This window comes from Sarcophilus harrisii, chromosome 6, assembly GCF_902635505.1.
Source record: "Sarcophilus harrisii chromosome 6, mSarHar1.11, whole genome shotgun sequence".
Lineage (NCBI taxonomy): Eukaryota > Metazoa > Chordata > Mammalia > Dasyuromorphia > Dasyuridae > Sarcophilus > Sarcophilus harrisii.
In genome coordinates, this window is record NC_045431.1 from 175,857,175 (window position 1) to 175,883,522 (window position 26,348).

The 26,348-nt window shown below is 38.5% G+C and overlaps 2 protein-coding genes across 2 annotated transcripts in view; one reads left to right on the forward strand and one right to left on the reverse strand.

Moving 5' to 3' along the window:
* Nucleotides 1–26,348, forward strand: part of GTF2E2 (general transcription factor IIE subunit 2) — a 93,686-nt gene that overhangs the window by 7,462 nt on the left and 59,876 nt on the right. The window lies entirely within an intron of this gene.
* On the reverse strand, nt 12,619–23,490 carry SMIM18 (small integral membrane protein 18). The gene is made up of 2 exons (XM_012551911.3): nt 23,060–23,490; nt 12,619–13,027 (listed from the first exon to the last, which is right to left on the reverse strand). Exon 2 carries the CDS (start codon nt 13,001–13,003, stop codon nt 12,668–12,670), a length of 336 nt encoding a protein of 111 aa, XP_012407365.2. The 5' UTR covers nt 13,004–13,027; nt 23,060–23,490; the 3' UTR covers nt 12,619–12,667.

Genomic DNA, 26,348 nt, shown 5'->3' on the forward strand with positions numbered 1-26,348 from the left:
ATTGTCTTCTTTGCATTATTCTATATTGCCATAAAATAAATAAAAAATTAAGATTTTTTTCTTGTTGTCTGTCTTCCCCAAAAGGAATGCCAAGAGAAAAGGCTATCTCCAATCAGTCACTAGCTATTGATTAAGCACTTAATATGTCCTGGGCACAGTTCCTCTTTTCAGGGAATTTACATTATATAAGGGGGGAGGAGAACATGTACACATATACATAGCTCCAAAATAAATAGGAGGTCATTTGGTGAGGTTGTGGATCTAGAGAGGCCTCATGTAGAATGGGACTTTTGAGTTGAGCTTTGAAAGAAATTAGGGATTCTTAGAGTGTTCTGGGTGTAGGACACAGCCTGTATACAAGGCATGGAGATGTATGAGGAGTGGGCAGGTTGTGGTTGGCTTGATAGGTTGTGGGGAGTTTTGTTTTATATGTTTTTTTTTAAAATACATTAAATGTTTAAATACACATTTCTTTGTGAATCATGTTGGGAGAGAAAAATCAAAACAAAAGGGAAAAACCACGACAGAAAAAAAAAAGTAACCATACTATGTCTCAATTTACATTCAATCTTCATAGTTCTCTTTCTGAATGCAAATGCATTTTCCATCCAAAGTTTATTGAGATTGCTTTGGATGTTATGAGAGTTTTGAATAATGAATCTGGAAAGAGAGAATGACACCAGATTGTTAAAGATTTTAGATGCAGAGCAGGAAAGCTTGCATTTGTGCCTAGAGGAACGGGTAGCTTCTTGAAATTCTGAACAAGCTAGTGGCCTGATCTATGCTTTCAGGAGATCCTAAAGTTTGGCAGCTAATGTGAATTGGAAAGGGGAGACTCTGGAAATGGGGACATCAGTTGGGAGGTTTTCAGAGTTATACTGGGAGCCAGTAATAAGGGCCTGAACTCGAGTGCTTGTCCTGCGAGCATGGAAGAGAGAGGTGGAGGGGGAACAGAATTCACAGATATGAGAGGGTTTTTTGATGGAGAATTGATGAACTCTTCTCAAAATATAGACTCTATCAGAGTACAACATCCCATTGTTCTGGGAAACAGTCTCCCCCCCCCCAAAAAAAAAAACAAAAAACAAAAAACAAACAACAAACCTCTGTTCCCTTGTATTATTTCATCCAAGGCTGCCTGTTTCCTCACTGCTCTGGGCCTTCAGCTCCTGACTTTCTGCTGCCCTGGCTTCCTTCAAGGCCCAGCTTAAGCTCCTTCTTGTGCAAGAAGCCTTTCCCAAACCCTTGCCTCTGTAATTATCTGTATTTCATCCTGAATTTTGTTTTTACATAGCTGTCTGCACTTAGTCTCCCATATTAGATTTGAATTTCCTCAAGGACAAGAACTGTCTTTTGTTTTTCTTTGTTCTCTGGGAGCTTAGCACAATGCCTGGCATGTAAAGCTTCTTGACTTGCCAAATGATTCTTGATTTAGTCTATTTTGTTGTTTTAAAGCAAGAATTTTAAAATCTCATTTTCATACAGATCCCTTTGACTGCAAGCTAGTGAAACTTCTGGAATCCTTCTCAGAATTAGATTTTTAAACACATGAAATAAACAACATTGGACTGCCACAGAAACCATTTATTATGAAATGTGTATGGTTTTAAAAGCAAGTTACCATAGGGTTTTAAAAGCAAGTTCATGGAGGTAGCTAAGTGGCGTAGCAGATAGAGCACCAGCCTTGAAGTCAGGAGAACCCGAGTTCAAATTTGATCTGAGTCACTTAACACTTTCTAGCTGTGTGACCCTGGGCAAGTCACTTAACCTGAAATGCCTTAGTAAAAAACAACAACAACAAAAAAAAAGCAAGTTCATGAACCCCAGAACTTCTAGCATGCTTATTTCATCATATTAATTATCTAAGAGAAAATTTATAACTGACATTTAAAAATTTTTAAGTTTGCCAAACTCACATCTCATTTGAGCTTCACAGCAACCTTGTGAAGTGGCTAATATAGCTATTAATATCCCCACTTTACAGATGAGGAAAATGAAACTTCCAAGTGACTAACTAGCAAGAATCTGGGGTAGGATTTGAAGCCAGTTCTTCCTTCTTTAGAGTCTAGGGTCACTTCTACACATGTTGCCTCTCTATAATGAAAGAACAACAACTGTCCCTTTCTCCCCCGCAAAAAAGAGGAAACTGTCTAACCTGCCACATAATTCTAATCTTGTCATGCAATTTCCTGTGTGATAGCTCTGAACATATGTCCTTATTAATGAACCCTAGTCTTGGCCTGCTGGGATTTCTGGGTTCTGTGAAGAACAGCTAATAATCAGGAGAAGCAGCTGCTTTTATGTCTTAATCAGCCTCCTGTGATTCAAGGGCTGCTCTAGATGTCTTACGAAGAACATTGAACTTAAGGTTCCTGAGCCTTGACCTTGCCACACACTTAGCTGGGCGGCTGATTGGGCCAGTCCCCCGATCTACCCAGGTCTCCATTTGCTTTTCTGTAAGAGGAGTATAGTGTTATAATTCCTTTCCTCACAGGGCAGTACTATGTATACCATATGATACAACTCTAGAAATGAGTGCTATCAATTCAATATTTATTAAAATTCCTGCTATGTGTCAGACATTGTGCTAAGCACTGGGAATACAAAAAGAGACCAAAAATGATCTCTGTCCTCCAGGAGTTTACCATATGATGGCAGTGATTACATGCAAACAGACTTATACAGAGCAAGCTCTCCACCGAATGAATAGGAAGTAATCACTAGAATTTGTAGTATTATCATTAGGTCTGAAAAGTCCAGGTGGGACTGTGGAAGAGCCTGGACTAGAAATCTGCAGGCTGAAGTTCTACAGTAATTTTTGTCAATATCATCTTATCTTCTTATTTTCTCTTCTGTAAAATGAGGGGATTGGTTTATCTTTTCACATGGTTGCCTACATCAACAGTCTTGATCTCCCAAGTCTTCTTGCTTGCCTCCTTCCCTCCCTTCTTTCTGCCCCATGACTGTGAGCCATGCTCTTCAGCTTTGATTCCAATGTGGGAGGATCCTGGACCAAGAGCTGGAAGAGGCTGCCAGGGCCTCATTTTACAGGTGGGGAAGTGAAATCAGTTTTCCAAAGGCCTTATGGCAGAGGTAGAGTATGAAGGCAGGCTCTTCCTCTTCAGTGCTGGGGCTCTTTTCAATGTGCTTAGCCATACCCATGGTTATTTACAAGAAATTGGGAGATGTGATGGGTTTTGTGATTGTGTGGGCTTTGTAGAATGTGTCCTGCTGTGCTGGGGCACTCAGAAGCCTCAAATGGTCTTCTATGGGGTAGTAGAGGTGGGAAGAGGTTCAAATAGCTAATATGTGTCTCTATTAGATTTGAACTCAGATCTTCCTGACTCCAAGCTCTATTCACTGAACCAACTAACTGTCACTTCATAATGCTTTTGCTTCATGTGATTTTGAATTTAGAGCTTTGAAAAACAATAGAAGACATTTTGGTAGGCTTGCTTTTATGCACTGTCATTTTATGGATTTGAAAGGAGATAGTTTGAATTGGTGGAATTAAAAGATGGTTTGAATATTTTTTTTAAAAAATTGCATCAAAAACCAACTGAATCTGATCCATTTCTTCTTGATTGTAGAAGGATCTTATCTCAGTTAATTTTTTTTCAAATCAGAAATAGTATACGTTCCAACTTGTGCCAGTTATTATTTTGGAAGACTTTTAGAAGCTTGTGTCAAGTTGCCCTCTTGATTAAACCATTTGCTGCTGTTTGAATGGTTTGAAAGTGTACACACACACATATACACACACACACACACATACCCCACACACCCTTTCAGAAAGAGAACTAGAAGCAAAGAAGGCATCCTTCAATCTAGGGGAGATTGAGCGTATTAGGATTGACAGGTGTTTTGCTGTATAATCATGCTGATGAAAGGGACAGATTCACAGAAACCTGAGAAGATTTTAGTGAACTAATGTAGAGTGGAGTGAGCAGACTACAGACCAACATTGAATGCCTTGAGGATGTCAATCAGCATAGCTACCAACTATAGTTCCAGGAGACTGACACCAAAACCTGCTTCTCCTTCCTCAGAGAGAAAAGGTACACTCAGGATGCAAAACAAGACATAAGTTTTCAGACATGATCAGTAGATAATTCTATTTGGCCTTTCTATGTGGATTCTGAGGGTAGGCTTTTAGTTTTTGAAGAGAGAGAATTATAGGGAAAAGGAGAGGGATGTAATGTTAACTAAAACATTAAGAAAATACACAGAAGGGAACAGAAAGAAGTTTAGAAGGGAAGACGGGCAGGACAATTTTGCAATCACTGTGTTAAATTTATTATGTACTAAAAACAAAAACAAACAACAAAAGCTCATTTAAACTGTAATGATAGCAATTCAGGATTTCAGATGCAGTCTTTTTTTTTTTTTCCCCCCCAGTCTGTTCTTTAAAGTACATGCAGATTTTCTTGTTCATCAGGTTCATAGCAGGGAAAATGGCCTGGACCTGGACTTTATTTTATTTCATTTTTTCCATTTTATTTTTGATTTTGTTTTGTTTCAATGTTATTGTTGATGCTTGATAAGAATATCAGCAAAAACTTGAAAAACAGTCTGATAGAAATTAAGTTCAGAACAACATCTTCTACCACATCCACTGTAAGCTTTGAGTAAAGAGGTCACATTATTTAGAAAAAAAAATCCATAGAGAATAAAAGGAGATATGTTTCATAACCATGATAAATCAAGTGAAAAACTGACACAAACATATAAGATCAAGGACTGTATTCAGCTAGCTAAATGATCAAAGAATATGAAGTTCTCCAAAGGATTGAAAATTATGAATAATCATGAAGAAATGCTCTAAAATCTAATAATAAGATAAATGAAAAATCAAGTTTTATCTCAGGTCCTGGAAGTTGTCAAGGAAGACAAAAATGGAAGTGGTTACCATTGAACACCATGTGGGAGGACTGGGTATATTAATGCATTGTCAGTGAAGCAGAGAGCTGGTCTGATTGTTTTGTAAATCAGAAAAGTAACTGAGCTATCTGTGCTTTGACTAAGACAGCCCACTGATACATCTTAAGGACAGAAGGAAAAGTTTCATTGTTGCCACAATTAGAAACAAAATGGGTATTCGTTAGTTGGGAAATATTTGGATGTTTATTGGTATAATGAAATATCATTTTATTATCAGACATTAATTTGGAGAATTCAGAGAAGTACAGGATGACTAGTTTGATTCCAAGTGATATATTAGACCCAAGAGAATATGCATTATGGCTGCATAATGTAAACGAAAAGAAATGGTATGAAGAAAAAAGTACTCATCGTTCAGTAGGTGTTTATCTACTAATGTGCCAGTGCCAGTGCCAAATTCCAGGGATAAAAATGGAAGCATGCTAGGCATTCTTTAATTTCAAGGAATTCACATTCTGATGAAAGAAAACAACATAGTAACAGGAACAGGGAAAGCACTGAAGAAGGATTTAAAAAAATGTCTGGGAAGTATCATGGAGACCTGGGAATCTTAGCAAAGATAGGGCCAAAACTGGACCATCAAAGTCCTATGCTTTCAGTGATAGAGGGAACTTCATCTTATTTGTCACTATAGTAATTTTTTATGGTCAGAAAAAGATTCTCATTTTCCCAGCCTATTACTTGATTTTTACCTCTTTGTTGAAGTAAGACTGTTTCCAGGGAGGAGATTATACTATCCCAAGTAGCTGTTTTCAGAGATCCTTCTAGGGATCTGTGAGTTTTCAGTTCTTCCAAGGAGAAGTAAGAAGTGTGTTTATTATCCTAGCCTTTGGTCTGGTCTGAGTGATCACAAGCACTCTTCTACCTTGAAACTGTGAGGAGGTTCTCCTCCTATAGCTTTAAGTGCTAGTCTACCAGTATTCCTTCTCACCCTGGGACTATGAGTCAGGACTGTGTCCTGGATCTGAGTAGGAGCGAAGCAACAGAATCCTGCCTCGGGGCTAGCAAGGAGACTCCTGTGCTCTCCTTCTGACCACCTGTTCAACCCTAGTCTGTGCACTGAGATCACTAGAAGCTGCCGCCACCGCTGCTGCTGCTGCTGGTTCAGTGGCTTCCAAGGCTAGCTCCCCTCTCACTCTAGTGTGGCAAACCTTCCCTGCTAACCTACCAAGTTGTCTTTGCTGTCTGGGTGAGAGGTCTAGAAACTGCCATCGTTGCCACTGATATAGAGGCTCCCAAGGCCTGTTCCTGGTTTGCTGGGGCAGTGCTGGCGTGACCTGCGCTCCCACCCTGGTGCATATAGACCTTTCCTGCTGATCTTCTAAGCAGTCTTTGACTGAAAAATTGTTTCACCTCACCTTTTTGTGGGTTCTGATGCTCTAAAATTTGTTTAGAGTCATTATTTAAAGGTATTTGGAGGAGGTTTGAGGGAGAGTTCAGGTGAGACCCTGCTTTTACTCAGCCATCTTGACTCTGCTTCAGTAGAGGGAACTTCAGAAGCTATCCCTTATAGTGTTGCCATGAGATGACAAGACTCACCCAGGGTCACATGGGCCCTTTCTCACTGATTCCAGTGGGCTGCCAATGCAGCTTTTCCTGGCATTGAGGCCACTTCTCTGTGTACTTTTCCAGCAGTTTCTTGAGAAGGACTTAAGTGGTAAGTAGGCTCACCTCCAAGATGAGGAGGCTACCTCTGACAGTCTCTGAAGGCCCTTTCCCTTCTAATCTTTGGTTAAGCAATAATGAGTGGAGGAGCTTCAAGCTGTCCCCAACAAAAATAGGATTTGAGATTGAAATAGTACAGTGGTCCAATGAAGCCTAAGGGTGGATTCTGCCTCTGGCCCTGGCTCCATCATAGTGGAACAAAGTGGAAGGGCTCTTGAGATCCTTTCTGGAACATGAGCCAGCAGAAGGGACATTGTAGAGGAGTAAAGGGCAGGAAGTGAGGGCTGACCCAGCAACCAGCCATATGAGCCAGCTCATGATGTAGGCTCTGAGCTTAGCACTCCCTCTAGATGGCCAGAGTGTGTTATGCTTAAATTCACCTTGGTTTCTTAAAAACTGCCGAATTCATTGTAAGTTTTAAATAAAATTCAACACTAATTTTCAAACCCCACAAAGTCTGCTTACATTTAATTTTTAATCTGGGCTCCGAGCTAACAATATCCTTTTAAATAAACAGGTAGATTGGCCTCGCTAATGTGACTATAAATACACAAAGTCTAGCCACTGGAGAAATTGTCCCATTTCTAGTTTATACCTTAAATGACTTTACAGTGATGCATCTCTGTTCTTCAATGCTGTCAAGGAGGATTCAGCCTAAGTAAGGTTGATCAGGCAGTCTGGCAATCCCTTTCAAGAGAGTAGAGTAGGGAAGGTTCCTAAAGAATTTTGCCCCAATAGTGTAATGTCCTTCTCCCCCCCCAAAGAAAACCCCAACCCAAAACAAAGATAAAAAGCATTGATGCGCAAGGTTCAATGTGTATCCAAACTTTGGCTCTCACTAGGAGTGAAAGTGTTACAAATTGCTGTTTTTAGATATACAGTTTCTCAGAATAACTCATTACTAAAGTGTTCTATAAACATTGACTTATTAAGCTTCATAACACTCCTTTGAGGGTTAGATCATTTAATTGTGTTTGTTTCTACCCTTTAAAAGAAATAGAGAAATTGGCAAAAATGTTCTGGAAAAGCAAACTCAGATGGACAGTGAAGATAACAAAAATTGTTATGGAGGGAGGGAGTCTATACAAGACTTTTACTCTTTTTTTTTTAAGTCACATTTTATGAAGTTGAATCTGGAATTGAGATTTGTTTTTCTCTTCTATCCTGGTGATATTTATTAGTGTGCCCATGTAATTGGTGGCTGGTTGTGGGCTCTCCAGTTCTCTCCAGTGGATTTCTATCTTGAAGCAGTATCATTTGAGGGTTGTTGCTAGCCCTACCCTGCTAGAAGGTGAGTGTGAATTCACTAGTTCCCAGGCTGGGCCAGCTGAGGGTACAAAAGAACTACAGAGGTGACTCAGTAGTGAAACTTTCCAGGATGTGACCCAGTGCCTGGTGGGAGATCAGTATATTGATTTCAGATCTATTGATTTTTTTTATTGTTTTCTTTTGGCTTGAGGTATCTTAAGGTCAAAGCTCTGTTTCATGTTTTGGGGGCCAAGGTCACATGGATAAAATAAAAACCAAAAACGAAGATTCCTTAATTTCCTGACTGGAACAGGTTGGCCTTTTTCCTCTGTCAGCTACCTGATATTTCTTTTCCTGTCCTTTATTTACATGTGTAGCTGTGTGCATTCATTTCCCTCTGTCTTCACACACGCACGCGCACACACGTGTGTTTCTTGAGGATGGTATCTGCCACTTAGTAGTGCCTTAATGAATGCTTGTTGATTAATTGTTTAATTTTACCCATCAGAAATCTTGAATTTAATTCCTTGTGTATTTATCAGTTATTACCTGCTGTGTGCATGAGACTGTGTCTTAAGACTGTTTTGGAGACCTTTTTATAACCATAGTAATTCATGTTGTGAGCTTTAGGTTTTACGAATTCCATTATATACCTTTTCATTTGACCCTATAAAAGTAGATACTATTATTATCCTTAGTGTGAAAATAAAGAAACTAAAGCTTGTGTACAGGATTAGCGTCTGAGACTGGGTTTCCTAATTCCAAGTTTGTCCCCACTGGTTGGTCCCACGGGACTTTTCCTGCTGGAGGCCATTCAAAGTTGTAGAGTTCTACAGGTCATGCAGTGCTCTCCATGACTAGGGTACTCAAGGGGGAAGGTATGAATGAGAATGCTGTCTTAGAGCAGAGTGTACCTCTTGGATGAGTAGCTTCTGGATAGGAGAGACCATGACATGAAAAAGTAACCTGACTGGGCCTCCAAAGACCATGGTCCTGACTCAGCTGGCACTGAGACAGTTTAGGGATTCAGTGTAAAAGCCATCCCTTGATTACTTAATATTCCACTTGGAAGTGGGGATGGGCCAAGAGAGCAGACATTGGAGAATAGTCCTTTTCATCCATAGTTCTAGAATTAGGATTCTAGCCTTTAGGCTTCAGAATTATTGACTCACATATACAAAGTATGGAGGTTTGAGATACAAAAAGTGATCACATTGATTAGAGTTAAAGTATTACTATGATCAGGAGTGCTACTAAAAGGAGGTTGCACAGGAATCCATGTGGTGCCCACTAGTGGAATGCTAACCCTGACATAATGCTGTGTGGTGTGTACCTGTGGTGAGCATATATATTTGGTCTACTGTATGCAGCTCTAACACCTGATGTGGTGTTTTTTTATCTTAGGTATATGTGACTTGTGCCTCTGGGACGATACAGACAATGCTTAGGCACGAGTAGATAAGTATTATGCATATTCTGTAAGCCAATGATTTGGCAATAGGACCATTAAACCACATATTAACATTATTTTTAAAAATGTTTCCCATTTATATTTTAATCTGGTTTGGGCTGCACATGGAGCGTGGCAGGATGCTTATGTACTGCTTCTGCATTAAACTCCACACTTATACAGCCTTCATTATGCAGGGATAGACATTGTTAATGGATGAGAGGAAGGACGATGTCATAGTCCTCCTTGAATAGCCAGCCCATTCATTTGGTGGATTTGAACATGTTTGGGCCTGGCATCACAGGTGAGCAGTGGAACTAGCCCCAGACAGGCTGGCCAGATTGATTTGCAAGCTTGTGGAGTGTTTAAACTGCATCCCAGTGCTCTTTTAGTTGAAGACCCCACTTTTCACTTGGGGCAGCTTACTGTGACAGCTCCCTTTAAGGTTGTTGTGTTTCAAGATTTGCAGAGCTGCATGGCACCCCACAGGCAAGCAGGGTAGGGAGGCCTGATAGGCATTGAAGATGGAGCTCATCTCAAATGGTAAAGACCTCAGCAAGGAGGCCAAGGGCTGTCATTATAGAAGAGAAGATTTGAAGTATTAGTAAGAAGACTAGCTACTTATCTCCTACCTGGGTGATCTGGAGCAAGTCCCTTGGCTCTTTTGAGTCTTCATTTTCCTATCTTTTGGATCAAAGGGTTGGTTTCTTCTCTAAATTAATGCAAAGCGGGGTAACATAGACACAGGTACAGGTGCTCTACTGACACCTCCAAAGTAAAAAGGGTGTGTGTCAGCATTAAGGTTTTGATTCTGTGACCTAGAAATGAAGGCCAATAGCTGGCTTAGGTCTCTGGAAGCTTTCTAGAAGAGTGCATAGAAGAATCAGTTCTTGCAAGAATGAATTGTCATCTGGTTGATGGAGGAAACACCATGTTGATGAGATTCCAGAGTTGATTTATTAATGCAAAAGGAGACAATTCCTCCCTCACAGTATTAAAATCTTTTTAGACCTCAGCAGAAAGGAAATAGAAAGGTGTGAAGACCGCGTTAGCACTGTGGATACTTTAAAATCAGCTGGAGTCAGGATAAGCAAAAGTCCTTGATTTTTATTATTTGTTAAAGGAGAGGAGAGAAAGTGGACGCAGGAATCTCCTCTTTCTTCTATCAGAGTCACCTCACTCATCCTCCTCCACCCTCTTCTCCCCCCTCCTCTCCCTATATACCAACAGATTGAGCCCGCACAGAATGGTGGGGAGGCCATTTTCCAAGCAAATGCTAATAGAGTATTGCCCAATTAGTAATTAGCCTTAAGTGCTTGTTTGTCCGAACCTCAGTGCAACTGCTCAGTGTCAGCCCATTACAAAAGGGAGATGTAAGGTGAGAGGGAATATGGCCCATATGTCACTGTTCCCTATTTTGGGTCTTTGGGGATTTTGCTTAGCAATTATTGTATTTGAATTGCCATGTGCTCAGTTATATTTCTCAATTACACATTAATCTAGTTTCCATGATCTAAGTGTTGGATCCTTCCTTTGTTCAGTTCACATCCTTTTTCCTGGAACTCTGATGGCTAACCCTAAATTCTGTTTGCTGGAACTGATTCATTCTGTTCTCTCCTTTGACCACTGGAGAGAACTGGAAAATAATGGAACATGACATGTTTGACTTGTTTGCTTCATTTTGGGGTTATGTTTCTGGTGCTTTGAGCTGAGCTGGGGAGCCTTACTTATGTGGCCACTGGGGCTCAGAATCTGCCAGCTGATCATGTGATGTCACGTCACACATGCACAAGAGAGACTAGCAGCAGAGTTGGATGGGCTGTTCTCATCCTTGTACTTGGCAAAGCCAGTATCCTTTTGTTGTTTTCTACAGCCTTTTTGTAGGGTTAACTTTGTTAAAATCACGAAGTGTTCACAGATGGCCCTTAACAACAAAGAAATGTGTATTTGAAAGACAAAAAGGAAAAATTAATATGGGAGGACATTTCAGCATAAATAGTTTTTGTTGCAGTGGCACTAAAAAATTAAATACTTCTTTGTTTACAAAGAAATAAAAGCAAGTATAGCTCGTTGAATTAGTTTCATTACATTTTGAAATTTGTTAACATACAGGACTTGTTTGGGGCTTTTTAATCCATTAAAAATTCTCCCTCTCGTGATTTCTTGGTAGCATTATTCTGTTTGTAATTGTATTTAATATATACTTTTGACCTTTTTTTGTATTTCTGCAGAATAAGATGAGGTCCTTGGGGAAATCTTGGTGACGAGTATTTTAGGAATTTATTACTACTTTTTAATTTTACATATTTTTAAATACTGCCTTCATTTTCAAATCTTTTTCTACCCAGAGAACTTTGATTAGTTTAAAAAACAAAACCAAAAAAAAGGAGGGTGAAGGATTGGGGCAAAATTTACCAACCATCAGCTGAGTCTGATGCAGTGCACTTCTGAATAAAAGGGAAGGGAATGCATTTTTTTCCTCTCTTTTCTGGCTATCTATTCATTACTAATTGGTTCAAGAGATATTCAGTAATGTTGCAGTCCTTATGTCAGTCCTCTCTCAAGGTTGGAGCTTTGAAAATAATAATTTAGAAAATTAAAAATGTTGATTTTTTTTTTTTTTTTTTTTTTTAAAGAAAGAACAGGCAATGTGAGATTGATATTAGTGGGATTTATTTAATTTTGATTGCAGGTGAGCACTTGGATGCTTTCTTTAATTGAAGAACATGTGAAAGAGAACAGTACTTAGTTCTATTATGCTGTGAAATATTAGAATACAAGTTAGTATTAGGTATAGCAGGATGTCAGTCATACTGTGTCCATGTATTTTCTGGTTCTTAGTATTGCTTAGTATTAGATCATAGAGATTCTGAATTACAAGGAATGGAAACACCAAGAACTTTAGCTTTGGGTGGTATGGATTCAGATCCTGCATCCGCTACTGAAAACCTGAAGGCCTGTGTCTGATCTTGGGCAAAATCTCTTGTGTTTTCTGATCCTCGGTAAATTTTACTGTCAGTAAAATGGGAGTTTGGGGGATACCATGACAAAACCCATTTTGAATTTTCAAAACTGTATTTATAAGGATTTTACTATGGATACATACAGTGAATCCCACTCAGAAAATTTAACTTGTACTACAATATTTTCTTACAAAAGGATAACTGAGAACTTGATGTGGTAGAACTCTGATAACCCCTTGGGCTCCCCATCGTGCTTGGCTGAGATGGATATTGCTCTCCCCCCCACCCCCCGGTGTGGGTCAGGATCTCAGGATTCCCCTCTGTCTTTCCCCCTTAGTAAAGGTGAGAAGCTTTGTGCCAGTGTTTTGTCTTGGATCTTTCTGGCATTCCTCTCTGGGTACTACACCACTTCAGTGTCCCGCCTTCTGATGTTGTCCATCATGGTTCGCAGAGGGCTTGGCTCACTTTCCAAGTCGCTCAGAGTTTTGTCTTTGGCACAGCAGCAGCAATCAAGCACCTCATAAATGAAGGCCAGGAGCATCAGAGAGACAACCGTAAATATAAATAATAGCATGATGATAAAACAGGCTGTGTTCCAGTTATCATGAAAAGGGTAAACCTTTTGGACTTGGAAGCCAATGTACTGGTAGGCTGATGTGGTAGTAGATGGACTAGTGGTACTAGTGGTCTCATTCCAGAGAGTGATGTTTACAGTTGCCATGCTTAGTGAATTCATTGCTTGTGATTGGTCCAAAAGAGGCTATAAAGATTTTAAAAAAGGGAAAAAGAAATGTGTTAAACTAACTTACATGTGATGCAAATTTATAGGTGGAATATGGATATCACCAAAAATCCTTGGAAAATACGTATAGTGCATACAACTACCATTAGTGGTATCCTTCAATAACTTTTTACTAACTTGACTGTAAACTACTTTCTTTGATTTCTAGTGAACTCTAATTAGCAGCCAGACTAACACACACACATACATATTCCTGATAGATGCAGTTGTGGTAGTTACATGCAGAATTTAATTGTTAAAGAAAAGGCAGCTGAGTTATTAATGAATAATGTTGAAGAAACTGACCCACAAGACAGTTTGTCATTTTAAAAACATTGTGCCTTTGGAAAAAACCTAGTGAGGATCCCTTTACCCCTTCCTGCTTGACTTTCCTGTCACTGGTTACTTCTTTTATATGATGTGCCTCTGGGACTCTGGCTTTTCTCTGTATCCAACACTACTGGGTCAGAAGATCTGGGTCAGGAGGACAGTAATTGAGAGAGCATAATAGACCAGTAGCAACGATGGCCTTCAGCAAGGACAACTACATCTTTGGTGGTTGTTTACTGTAGTCGTCATTGAACTGAGTTCTGTTGCCGGTGTGTAGGTTAGCTGATCATGGTGCTTAGAAAAACCTGGGGAAGCACCTTTTAAAAGATACAAACTTAGGTCCCCAGAGGTCTCATTTGTTTCATTTATTACATTTCTGTTCCAGAGTACAAACATGAATTAAGGGACTCCCTATTGTGTGCAGCCTCCTTCTTGGAACATCTGGACAATGTCTTCTGAGGCTTTTGGCAGGGAAAGTAAGGAAGCAGATTTGAAATTATGGAGACCCATGGCCTAGACATACAATTTTCAAGAAAACTTCAAAATTTAATTTTCCCAATACACAAAGGCAGAATAATTTAGGTCACGTACAGTGGATAGGAGGACAGAATTGCAAAGTGACACATATATCCTGTCAGCCAGAATACCCAGGTTGTTGGAATGTTGGGGACATAAAAAAACCAAATTTACCTCTGCCTTGTGGTGAAGTAAAACTCCCTTACTTAATAAATTACTTTTTCCCCACATTAAGCTTGCTTCCTTCTTTTTTTCAAAATTAAGTGATGATTTGGGATACACCTCTGACATGTAAACTGAAAGCAAACTTTTTGTTTTTGCTTACTTTCCTTGTGACGGGTCAGTAATAGATTTCCCCTGTTAATATGATGCTTGTACTGTGACACTGCTTTCTCCTGGTTTTCTCCCACTTTTTTGTTGGCTCTTCAGTTTTATTTTGGCTAGATTTTTTGCCAGTTCCTACCTCTTAACTGAATGTAGTTTGTATTATTTAACTTGATAATCTCATCAGGTTTCATGGGTTCAATACTAATCTCTGTGTTGATGAATCTCAGAGCTCTTTGTCCAATCTTAACTTTCCCTTGACCTCCAGTTTTGCATCTCTATCAATTAGAGATCTTGAATCAGATGTCCTGTACACATCCTAAATTCCACATGTCCAAAACAGAACTCATTATTATTTTTTCTTCTCCAAACTCTTCCCCACTGCCAAACTCCTTTTTTGGTGTTGAGGACACCACCATCTTTCCAGTCCCTGGGGCTTGCAACCTACTCTTACCCCCTTTTGCTTCTTGTATCCAATCTGTTGCCAAGTCCTAGTGATTCTTCCTTTGTACCACCACTTGAATGTGTCCCCTTCTCTATTCTGACACTGTTTCCCCACTTCCCCCACTATATTGCTTTTAGGATCAAATAGAAAGTCTTCTGTTTAGCATTCAGAGACATTATCTTGCTAAGAAAGCTATGGTTTTTCCAGCAATATGAGAGTTGGATTATAAAAGAAAGGATGAGCACTGCAGCAGCAACATTTTTGAATGGTGATTCTGGAGAAGACTTTGGAAGATACCTTGGGTTCTTAATTCTAAATTCTTAAAAGAAATTAATTCAGGCTGGAGTTCACTTCTTTCACTAAAAGAACAAATACTGAAGCTGAAGCTTAAATACTTTGACCATACAATGAGAGGACAGGACTCATTGAAAAGGACCCTGATGTTGGGAAAGATCAAAGACAGAAAGAGAAGGAGATGGCAGAGGATGATATGGATAGATAAGTGTCATGGAAACAATGGAGCCCATATAGACTCCAGGAGATAGTGGAGGATAGAAGGTCCTGGTGTGAGATGGTCCATGGAGTTATGTAAAGTCAGACATCACTGAATGACTGAACAACAACAAGAAGCCTTTGAATTAAAGGCTATGGTATGTATGTAGGTAATGTATAATGTAGGTAGTAGATATGTACCTACCATATTATGCTTTATTACGAATTCTGTACTCCAGTGACATTGACCTCCTGCCTGTTCTTTTCGTAATGAACAGCACCATCTCTCACCACTGTATCTTTTCACTGATGGCTCCCCCAAGGTTGAAATGCTCAAGCTCCTCATCTCTACCTTTTAATTTCCCAGGCTTCCTTCAAATCTCAGCTAAAACACCACTTTCTAGAGCAAATCTTTATAATTCTCCTTAATTCTAGTGTCTTCCTTCTAGGTAGTGCAGTGGATAGAGAGTCTTGAAGTCAGGAGGACCTGAGTTCAAATCTGGCCTCAGACACTTAATATTTCCTAGCTATGTGACCTGGGCAAGTCACTTAACTCCAATTGCCTCAGGAAAAAAAATTATAAAAAAAGAAAAGAGAGAGAGACAGAGACAGAGAGAGAGAGAGTGAGTGCGTGTGTGTGTGTGTGTGTGTGTGTGTGTGTGTGTGTATACCACTTAGTACTGAGTGATACATAGTAGGTGTTTCATTATTTTGTTGATTGACTGACTGAAAAATCAAAGAAAAGAGTTCCCTTCCTGGCCATTCTAAACCCTGTAATTGTATTCCAATCAATCTCCTCCTTCTGGATCCTGAATTCTGCCCTCAGATGCTGAACTGTATCAGGAGAGTTTTGGCCTTAGCTTACCTGGAAACCAGGCCTGGTCATTTCTAAACTGTGCCCTCATCCTCACCACTTCCTTCCTCAATCCCTTTACATGCTCTCTTTCCTTGTTAGAATATAAACACTTTCAGATCAGATACATTCCTACTTGCATATTTGTATCCCTAGTACTTAGAACACTGTCTGGCACACAGAAGGACCTTAATAAATGCTTTCTCTCTTCTCCCCCCCCCCCCATCTCCCTGCCCCCACTTCCATTACTTCTGCATTACTTGCCTCAGAGCCATTGTAAGAGTATCATTCTGTGAAACTTTATTTCTTATACTTTTGAAATGCAAATTTCCTTTTTGGGTAATGCTATAGGTTATAATTCAGGCCTTTTGCTTAATTTATCCTATTTAATGTGTTTACACCATATTGTTCTAATCACTTGGCTTAGAAATATGGTATAGCTCCTCAAACATCTTAGTAGGGAATATGGTATGTGTACAAATGAGTACACAGCAGAATTTGACAAGGGCAAAGAGGAAATCCTGACCCAGTGCTCTGAGGGCATTTGAGAAGTAGAAGAGGCCACTTTGAGGTGTCAGGGAAGGCTTCTTGGAGATGCTTTGGCAGATATTGAAGGAAGAGAAGGACTTGCAATAATCAGACTGTGGAGGAAGCATGTGCCCCTCTTTGGGGAAGGGCTCTTACATAAAAGTATTTGGGCGGAGATGTCCCCAAGGAGCTGGGAAAGACATCTTAGTCAATTTGGCTACAATGGGCACTAAGAGAAAGAGAAGCTGGGGTGAAGCTGGCTGTGGAAAGGCTTCCAAGCACAGAACTTCCCACAGGAGTGGGAAACTACAGTTTCTGCAAGGAGTGGAGCAGTGTACTTAGAATTATTCCTAAGAGAAAGGAATTTGGCTCATGTACGAACAATGAATGCATTGCAGGGGGCAAGAGTCTGAAGTATAGGGATTATGTAGACAGAAGGAGGCTAGGTGATAATCCAGAGTGGTGAATATGGAAAGAAAGGGACTAATATATGAATAGATGCAGATGACAGTTAAAGGTTTGTGTAGCACAGCAGAGGAGAATGCCAAAGAAGAGAAGTAGGATTCTCTGACAAACTGAGGGACTGGGAATAGATAGGCCTTAGACTTTGGCAGTTTGGGCATCTGGGCAAGTGAAGATGGCTGACTTTGGGGTGCCAGTTGGCCTAGATCAAGCTGCCCTTGGCCAACAGGCAAGTGTTTTACATGGATATTCAGAACAGAATTTTGCAGAGCTACAGAAGGAAAGACTGGAGGTGATACAGGGAGGTTGGTGGGGAGAAGAATTGTGTCAGGGAAGGGACAGCCACTGATCTTTAATTTTGCCTAGATCTGTCTTGGATATGAAGCTTCCCAGAATTTCTCCCCAAGTCTGTGCATCTTTCTTTCCTCTTGATTCTGCAAGATTGTGTACCTCCAAAACCAAAGACATGGGATTTTGGGTTCTGGGGGAAATTGAGGGGAAATTATTGAGACCCCAAGTGAATCCAAAAGCCGCTTTCTCTGCCTGTCTTAATGAATTGTAATTTCTGGAATTATGAGCGTTCTTATCATTCCTCTCTTGACAGAGGGGAGATTGAGGTAAGAGAAATGATCTGCTCAGTGTCACATTAATGTCTCTACAACCCAGGGAGACTTGCGTTCTATCTACTGCTTATGGAGCCAAAGAGGAGGTACCACAGTGATGGAGGTGATGGAAAACTATGTTTCTATTATATTACTAAATATTTAAAAGACCTTTTTGGAAATAAGGTTAGAAAAACTTGGTTCATTTGAAAGATTACAGTTGAGAAATGAATCAAAAAAAAAGTATGAGCTACATTAAGGGCTTTCCCATTCAGTTTGAGGAACCCATGTCATTGACACATACTAATGGCTACTTGATGATTCCCACTTCATTGAGGTCACAGATACCCCAAGAATGGCCACTTAGCCTGCTGACTCCTGGCACTTGCTTCTTTCTCTGCATTTTCCCAACCCTCCAGTCAGGGGCCCCAATTGCTCTCTGTATCAAATTAAAACTTCAGGCTTCAATGAAGTTAACAGTTATTGAGTGCCCATAGAGGGTAGCTCTGTGAAGTACAAAAACACACTCTGAGCCAAATAGGAATTGACTTTTGGACAACCATTTTGAGCCATTTATATTTTTGTTCCCCTCCATTAATGCTGGTAATTGAGTTTATTATATTGGAATTTTATCACATCAAATTCTGTTTGAGGTAAGTGGGCCATGGGCTGCTTGGATATCTATTTGTTATGTGGGTATTTTTAGGATAATGGAAGCCTGATTATTGAATAGAAAAAAAAACAACTGGATTTCAGTGTCTAAACTCTGACCCTTCATCCTGTCTGTGGGACCCTGTGTAAGCTATTGGGCCTCTCATTGCAGCCCAAAGCTGCAGAAAGGAAGACTTGTCAGTCTGTCAGAGATGGTGAAATAACTCTTCTCCCTATCCTCCTCAGAGAGAAAAAAAGAAGCTATATTTTTCTTTCAAAAAAGACTTGATGAATATCTTGTCTCTGTATCCTTTTTAATGTCCAGTTATTTTGTATTTATATTGAGTTTGGCCTTATGCCTTGAGAATTGAGATTAGGCTACTTAGGACAGAGGCATAATGAACAGAACAGTGAATTTTGTTGACCCCTTTGGAAGAGTTTTTGAGGATGGCTCTGGTTTCTGGGAACAGTAGTCCCACCTGTGTACCTGTGGGAGTGTCAGGTATTCCTGTTGGGAGGGGAAATAAGCAGGGACTTTGCAAAAGTTTGCCTGGAAAAGCACTAATATTCATTCTTGGCTTTTGGCATTTTAAAATGAAATCTTTTTGAAAGGAAAACAAAATAGTCACACATTAAGAAAAGAACATTGATTAGAAGACACATTTATGTTTTTGTATCAGATTTTGGGAGGGGGGGGGTGGAGGGATGAAGTCTGGATAGTATAGTATTTTCAGACATGTATGTATATTAGACCATATGTACATAACATATATCTACATATCTTATATACAGTATGTCCCCAAAGGCCCAGGACACAGCTTGAATCTGCTTGAGATGCTTTGGGTAGGTGGGTGGGCAGGCATGGGCATGGGTACTAATACACACACTTAGTTGTAATTTAAACCATATCTGTAATCTCTCTTCCCCTCCCTGCAGCCCCAGATAAGGGAGTACTTGACTGTATTCTTCTATCTGAAGTAATGCTTAAGTAATGTCCTGTGTTAAATTGTGGTGAGGCTGGAAAGATTTTCTGGAAGGATTTTTCAGGTTCTTAAACATTTTTGTGGAGTTTAAATTACTATTTTAATGCATTGTATTAGACATTTTTTTGTGGTTGTAACATACTTTGCCCTTGTACCCTGAAACATACCTTGTACTTAGTGGAAAGGGGATGGGGGATAGTTAGTAGTTTGATTTAATTTCATATTTCTTTCTTACAAGTTGGACTGAAAGAATAACTTCCAAGAATAATGTTAAAAAGATATTTTAAAGAATCTCAACTTGCATGTTATACATTTCTTTTATACTTAGAAAATTATACAAAGAAAGATAAGTTTTGCAGAATCATTATTTTTAATGATTAGTGATAGCTTAATATTTTAAAATACTTAATTTTACCTCATAGCATTAGGTAAAATCTGTGAGGCAAAATAAAACCATATCATTAGGATTTTTTCATTTTCATTTCTCAAATTAAAGTTTGAATGTGATACATTTAAAATTAATATAAAAAGGAATCTTTAATTTTTTTCAAGGCAAGCAATTCTTCAAAAGTCTCCTTTTTGATCTGGGGAGTAGGGTGGTAGACATAGCTGCTGTTATAATTCCCCCCTCTTCCTTTTAATCTTTCTAGTGTTTAAAAATTCCCTGATAGAATATTTCCATAGGGAGGGCAGGGTCATTATACACTGACTGGTCTAGACAGGCTTTTGGATGGAAAACAGTTGGGCTGAATTTTCCTTTATATTTAAGGATGGTGCTTTAAATTTCTTGTTTTAATTTTTCAATTACCAAGTATTTATTTTTTCCCCATTTCTCTTTCCATTCTGGGGGAAAAGAAGCCTCATGACATCAAAAGCATAGGTCAAGCAAAACAAGTCCTTATATTGGCCATATCAAAAAATTTATATCTCATTCTCTATGTGGCCAGCACTTCTCTGGTGGGAAGTGGGCAAATCTCTTCCTCTCTTCCTTTTGATAGGGGTATGAATGAAAGTTCTTCAGCCTGCTAGAATTGTCAGTGTTGCTGATGTTACAGAAGAAATTGTTCTGGTTCTACTTGTCTCCCTCTGTATCTGTCCTTAAAAATCTTCCAGATTTCTCTTAACCCATTTATTTGTCATTTCTTATAGTACAGTGGTATTCCTCATGTCCCAATTGATTCAGCCATTTCCCTATTAAATGAGTCTCTTAGTTTCCAGTACATTTTGCCTCCATCACAAAAAAAAAAAAAAAAAAAAAAAAGGTACAATCTGAGATGCCTCTTTGAAAAATAATTGATCAAGTGGACAGTGTTATAGTCTTTGTGAAAGGAAAATTGGAGTCTGGATTAAACTGAATCACTACATATTTCATCAGCTTGGAACAGGGGAAACTTATTTACTATCTTTTACCTACAATTTGGAAGATTTTGGATGGCAAATTAATGTTTTCCTAATGTTGATGTTTTATTTATAATCACTTTTGTTCTCATAAACTTTCCTGTATATTTGGTGAGAAAGTTTTCTTGTTTATTTGGGACTTTTTTGGATCCAGTGCTCTGATTGTTTTGTGATTGGCAAGAATGGTTACTGGGTATTTTAACCCTACTGCTGGACTGAACCCCTGAAAAGAGAGATCTGGTTTCTAGATCCAGCTACTTGATTAATAGGTCGTTTGCTAAGCACCTGAATAAGTCCTTTTGTTCCTTGGAAGGAGAAATAACAGGGAAAATTTCCTTTATCAAATAATTTGTAATGAAATACAACCAAGTTCCATTTGTTGTGATATTTGCAAATATTCTAGTCCACACTGTAGGAAGTTATAATTATGTAAAATATTGACATTAATTTCACTCCCATGGAAATAATACAGTGTGGATTGGAAGAATGAGATAACTTCATAGGATTACATTATTTGTACTAATTTAGACCAAAATGTAGATTTATTGGGGAAGGGAGGTCAAGACAATGGGTCATTAGTTTTATTTTTTAAAATGCTATCCTGAAGCTATGTCTGCTAAACAAAAATGATTTTCTTGCTCCAATGAAATGGAATTAAAGCTTTTCTCAGTTACCATCAGTCAGCCACCATCTTTTTAAAACTCAGTTCTGACACTGTTATCTCTAGTCCCCATCAACTCTTACTCCTGCCCCCCATCCCCATTCCAGTGACTCCCTATCACAGGGGTCCTCAAACTTTTTAAATAGGGGGCCAGTTCACTGTCCCTCAGACTGTTGGAGGGCCAGACTATAGTAAAAACAAAAACTTTTTTTTGTGGGCCTTTAAATAAACTTCATAGGGGGAGGGGGATAACCGTCCTCAGCTGCCACATCTGACCCGCGGCTGTAGTTTGAGGACCCCTGCCCTATCACCTCCAGGAACAAATATCAAATATCTTCTATGTGGTTTGTAAATCCCTGCATAATCTGGTCCCTTCCTTTCCAGTCTTCTGCCTTATTCTCTTCCATGTATTCTATGCTCAGGGGACACTATAGCCCCCTGGCTACTCCTGCCTCATGCTCTCTGTCTTCAGTTTGTGGTTTATTTCTCTTGAAGTTCCCCAGGCAGGCAGTGCTCCCTTCTTCATCTCTGGGTCCTACCTTTCTCTGTCTTTTCTTTCTTTCTTTTTTTTTTTTTCTTTTTCTTTTCTTTTTTTTTTTTTTTTAACTCCACTTAACCACCTTCTGCAGTAGACTTTTCCTTCTTTTCCTCAAATCCAGACAACCATTCTTTGGCTACTACTCCCTTCTGAGATTACCTCATATTTCCTCTGTCTTTTATATGAACCTGCTTGTTGGCATATTCTCTCTCCCATTAGATAGTGAGTTCTTAAAGGACAAGGACTATGTATTTGCCTTTTTCTTTATCCCCAAAGCTTAGCATGCTTGACATACAGTAGGTGCTTCATAAATCCTTATTGATTGCTTGATCATTCAGAGGCTTCTTATTCTTGAGCATTACTGTAATGCTGGGAAAGGTACTAGACCTTCCTTAATTGACAGTTGTGAAGACATGTTTTAATTTTTAAATGAAATTTTCTTTTTATTCCATATGGTCATTTTAAGAACAGTCCTATCCATTCCTATACCCATATGATGTGATGGATATAAAATGATTGACTGGTTCCCTTCCTCTTTTCCCCCCATAAAAATATACCTTAAAGGTCTTTCTTTAAAAATAACTTTTGACTTGGATTATACATTTAGAAGCAAAATTATTTTAGTTAAATAACAGAAAAGGCTTTTAAGTGTTAGGTTACAACATAATATACCTATTAGCTCTTTTGTCTGTATTATAATCAAAAACAGATTGTATTTTCATATGAATCTTGCTATTTTATTTTTAAAAATTTTCTACAGGTAGTCTACTTTGTTTTGTTTTTTTTCAGCATAATATAATTTATACATATCAGAAATCATCTTTCAACAATATTTGCTTTTAGTCTAGATTTTTCTTCAAGGAAATCCTTTGTCAGGACAGATAATGCTGCTGAAATGAAATATCTTGCAGAAGGTGAAATTGGCAAGCAGCTGGGAAGCATCCGATGCATTTCAGTTTACTGACCAGGGGCTGGGAGGATTAGATTTCCCATATAATAGCATGGTCATCAATTTTCTATTAAGGCACACAGGATAAGAGGGAGTTCGGGCTAGACAAGACAGCCTTTGGTATTTATTTACAGAATAAAAGCCTCTCTTTCAGGGTAAGAAAATTCAGAGCTTAAACATATACATTGAGAAAAATGCTTTGCCCGGTTTCTTAATAAAATGTTTTTCAAATATATCTGGTGCTTAATTCCTCCATGATAAAAAATTATAAAGACCTACCTGTTCTCGGCGGATGCTGATGGAGCGTTGGTCTGGTCTGTTGGTAATGCAGTCTGGTGCACAGTCAAGATGGAGCTGGGCTCCTATTGGTCAAATGATAATGCAGCTGACAATTGCCTTCTTGTTCATTTGCATTTAGCCTTACCACACTCAAGAGGAAATCATTCACAAACTTAAATGATAGTCTGCTGTACCCAGTTTTATCCCAATTTTTCCCTCCCTGTTTTTTATTTGTTTGTTTGTTTTTTGTCATTGAACTTGAAGAGTGTGGGGTGTGGTTTTTGCCTACTTAAAATCAGAACAGACAAAAATCTCAGACCCTCCCTGCATTTTGGGATGTTGAGCTTGGCTTTACTATATAATAGAAAAATGGGGGGGGCAGAGGGGGGAAGAGGACTAAATTGATGATTAGATAAATTTCTCTGCAAAACAGATTTCTCCTGAGACTAGGGAAACCCTCAGACTAAGAAAGATGCCAGTATTGGTAAGAGGCCTGGAAACAAGCATACAGAACTGACTGATTGAGTCTACAGGTATGTGAATAAATAAATGAAGCTTATTTCATCTGGGTGCCTGACACAGAGATCTGTCTGTTCTGTAGAAGGGAGAGAAGCCCTGGGAACAGGGCTGGCTGCTGGGTATTGGAAGGCTTGAGAAGGTGCCTGCTGCTGATGGTGGGCTGGGCCTGAAGGAAAGCTTTCTGAGTCTTGACCATGGGATCATGTAAGAAATAAAGAAGAAACTCTAAAATCCAAAATATTTGCCTTTTGATAGAAGAGCAGATAAAATCTAACATGATTTTGAGTGACAGGAATACAAAAGATGTATTCCATCTTTATACTTCCAAAGGTCTTTTGCTGGTTAAAAAGATTAATTTGTTGTTATTGATTACAACCAGGTTTTTTTTTTTTTTTTTAATCAGCTTCTTAGGATTCTTTACCAGATTTTTCATTTTTGTCAAATATTTATTTTCTGTGGGTTTTTTTTAGTCTTAAAAAAAAATTGTATGAATGCTGAAGGTCTGAAGTCTTTAATTAGGCATGCATTTTTATTTATAACAGGGAAAAAACCAGTGGGAGAGAGTAGAGCAGATAGGAATCCCCTTCTCTAATAACTTTTCATTTGGAAGGTTGTATTACTAAAGGATTCCAGAATGGAGCAGGGCAGAAGGGAAGCATTATTCCAGCATTAGGCTACTGTATAATTAAAACATTTCTACATTTCTTGTCTGCCAAAACATGGTAAGATTATTCTTACCATGGTTCCTATTTTGTCAGTCAGTTCATCAGTCTGCAAGCATTTTTAAGTGCCTATTGTGTTCCAGACATTGTATATGTTCTGGGGATACCAAAAAAGGCAAATAGCAACCCCACCTTTGAGGAACTCATTGGGCAAACCTCTTGTTCTTTCCATTCACTTTTTAACCCCTTTTTATTTTATCAAACCTGTTCTCAGAGATGATTAGTTCTCTCTTAAATGTTAAATCCCACGATCTTGTCATTATCTTTTTTTTGAGGGGGGAGGGCCTTGCCTAAATTCTGAGTAGTGATTTGTACTATTGATAATTCTCTTCTTCTAGATGCCTTCTTCTTGCTTTAATTTCTTTCAAAAAAATTTTTAAGTTAAATTTTCTTTTTTAATCATGAAATTTTAAGTATGCGAAGAGCAAATAAGAAGGATTGAATATCAGAATATCAATTATTTTTACATACAAGTATTTTTTCTAAAAAACATATATTGAATTTTAAAAGATTTTAGCTGTTATCCTATTTGTTTTGAACTTTTTTACTTTCTCTTAAATATTTTTAGATGCTTTTTTTCTTCTTTTTTTCCACAAACAACCTTCTCCTTTTAATTAATAAATTTTGTTAAACCAAATACTTGAGCTTGCTGACCATGTCTAAAAATATATGTCTCATTTTGCACCATCAAATCCAGAGGTATCACTCACACAGTGTGATTGGGGCGTGTTTAACAAAATAAGTAAAAATACATTACAATATAGGTAATTTTTAGTTTGTGGTTTTCTAAGTCATTGTTACACCTGCAGCTTGAGTTTGATGCTACTGCTCTAGTCCATCACTTCTTTGCAGTCATCGATCATTGCATGAAACAGTTCAGAAGTTTTTCAAAAGTGTTTTCTGTTATTATATGATCACAGTATAAATATTCTCCTGTTTTTGCTCATGGGAGACTACTCCCAGTGTCCCACAGGGGTGTAAAAGATTAAAAGGGGGCAGGGCACCAAATCAAGAAATAAGAAATCCAAACTATAGTAAGTGTGTTTTTTGATCTATGGTCATGAGCTTCCTGATACTAGGAAAAGGATCCAAGTAGCAAAACCTCCCTCTATATTTTGTTGTTTTGGGGCTGGAAGGAGAGCCAGAGAAGCATGAAATTGTATGCCAGGAGCAGGCAGCTGGAAACTCAGACCAGAATCTGACCAGTGGCAGCTGGTATGTGCATTAGCCTCATTTTGACCCCAGACCAAAATAAGAAGTTATAGAGTCTCACAGGGGCAGTGATAGCAGTGATCAGACCTTTCTGGCCTATGCTTTCCTGCTGCTTACACTACCTGCACACAGTTTTCTTTTCCTTTTTATTGCCCAGATCCCAGGTAATAGTCTACAAAGAAGGCTTTACTAGCCTTTCCAGAAGGGCACAGAGCCTGGCTCTATATACAAAATTTCTGTTCAGGAAGTTAAGCTGGAAAACTGACATAATAATATAAAAATATAATAAGCAATATAACATAAAATAAGATAAAAACAACACAGAAGATAAAGAAATATTATGGATTGCAGGATGCTTCAATTACAAACCTAGAAGAAGAGAATAACTTCCTGTCATCTTTAATCAAATGGTCAAAGAAAGTATAATTGTGCCACAAATTCTACTTGGTTGTTCCTGGAAGAAATGAAGCAAGAGTTAAAAAATAATCATATAAAGAAAATGAGAGCTCTAAAGTGGAATGAAAAGAATATATACAGTTAAGAGTTAGAAGTAAAAAAAAAAAAAAAAAAAAAAAAAAAGAAAAGAAAAACCTTACTCAAAGATTAGACAGAAATCAGGCACCAAGAAATGTTAGAACAAAATTGAAAGACTAAAGAAATGAAGGAAAATGTAAAATAATGCCAATAAAAAAAAGTCTTACCTGGAAAAGAGATGAACTAAGAATCACTTTTCTACTTGAAAGCCTTAAGTATAAAAATAATCAGCATACTGTAATAAATAGAGCACACACAATTGAGACTCAAAATAACTTAAACTCATTGGGGGTTGGGAGAGA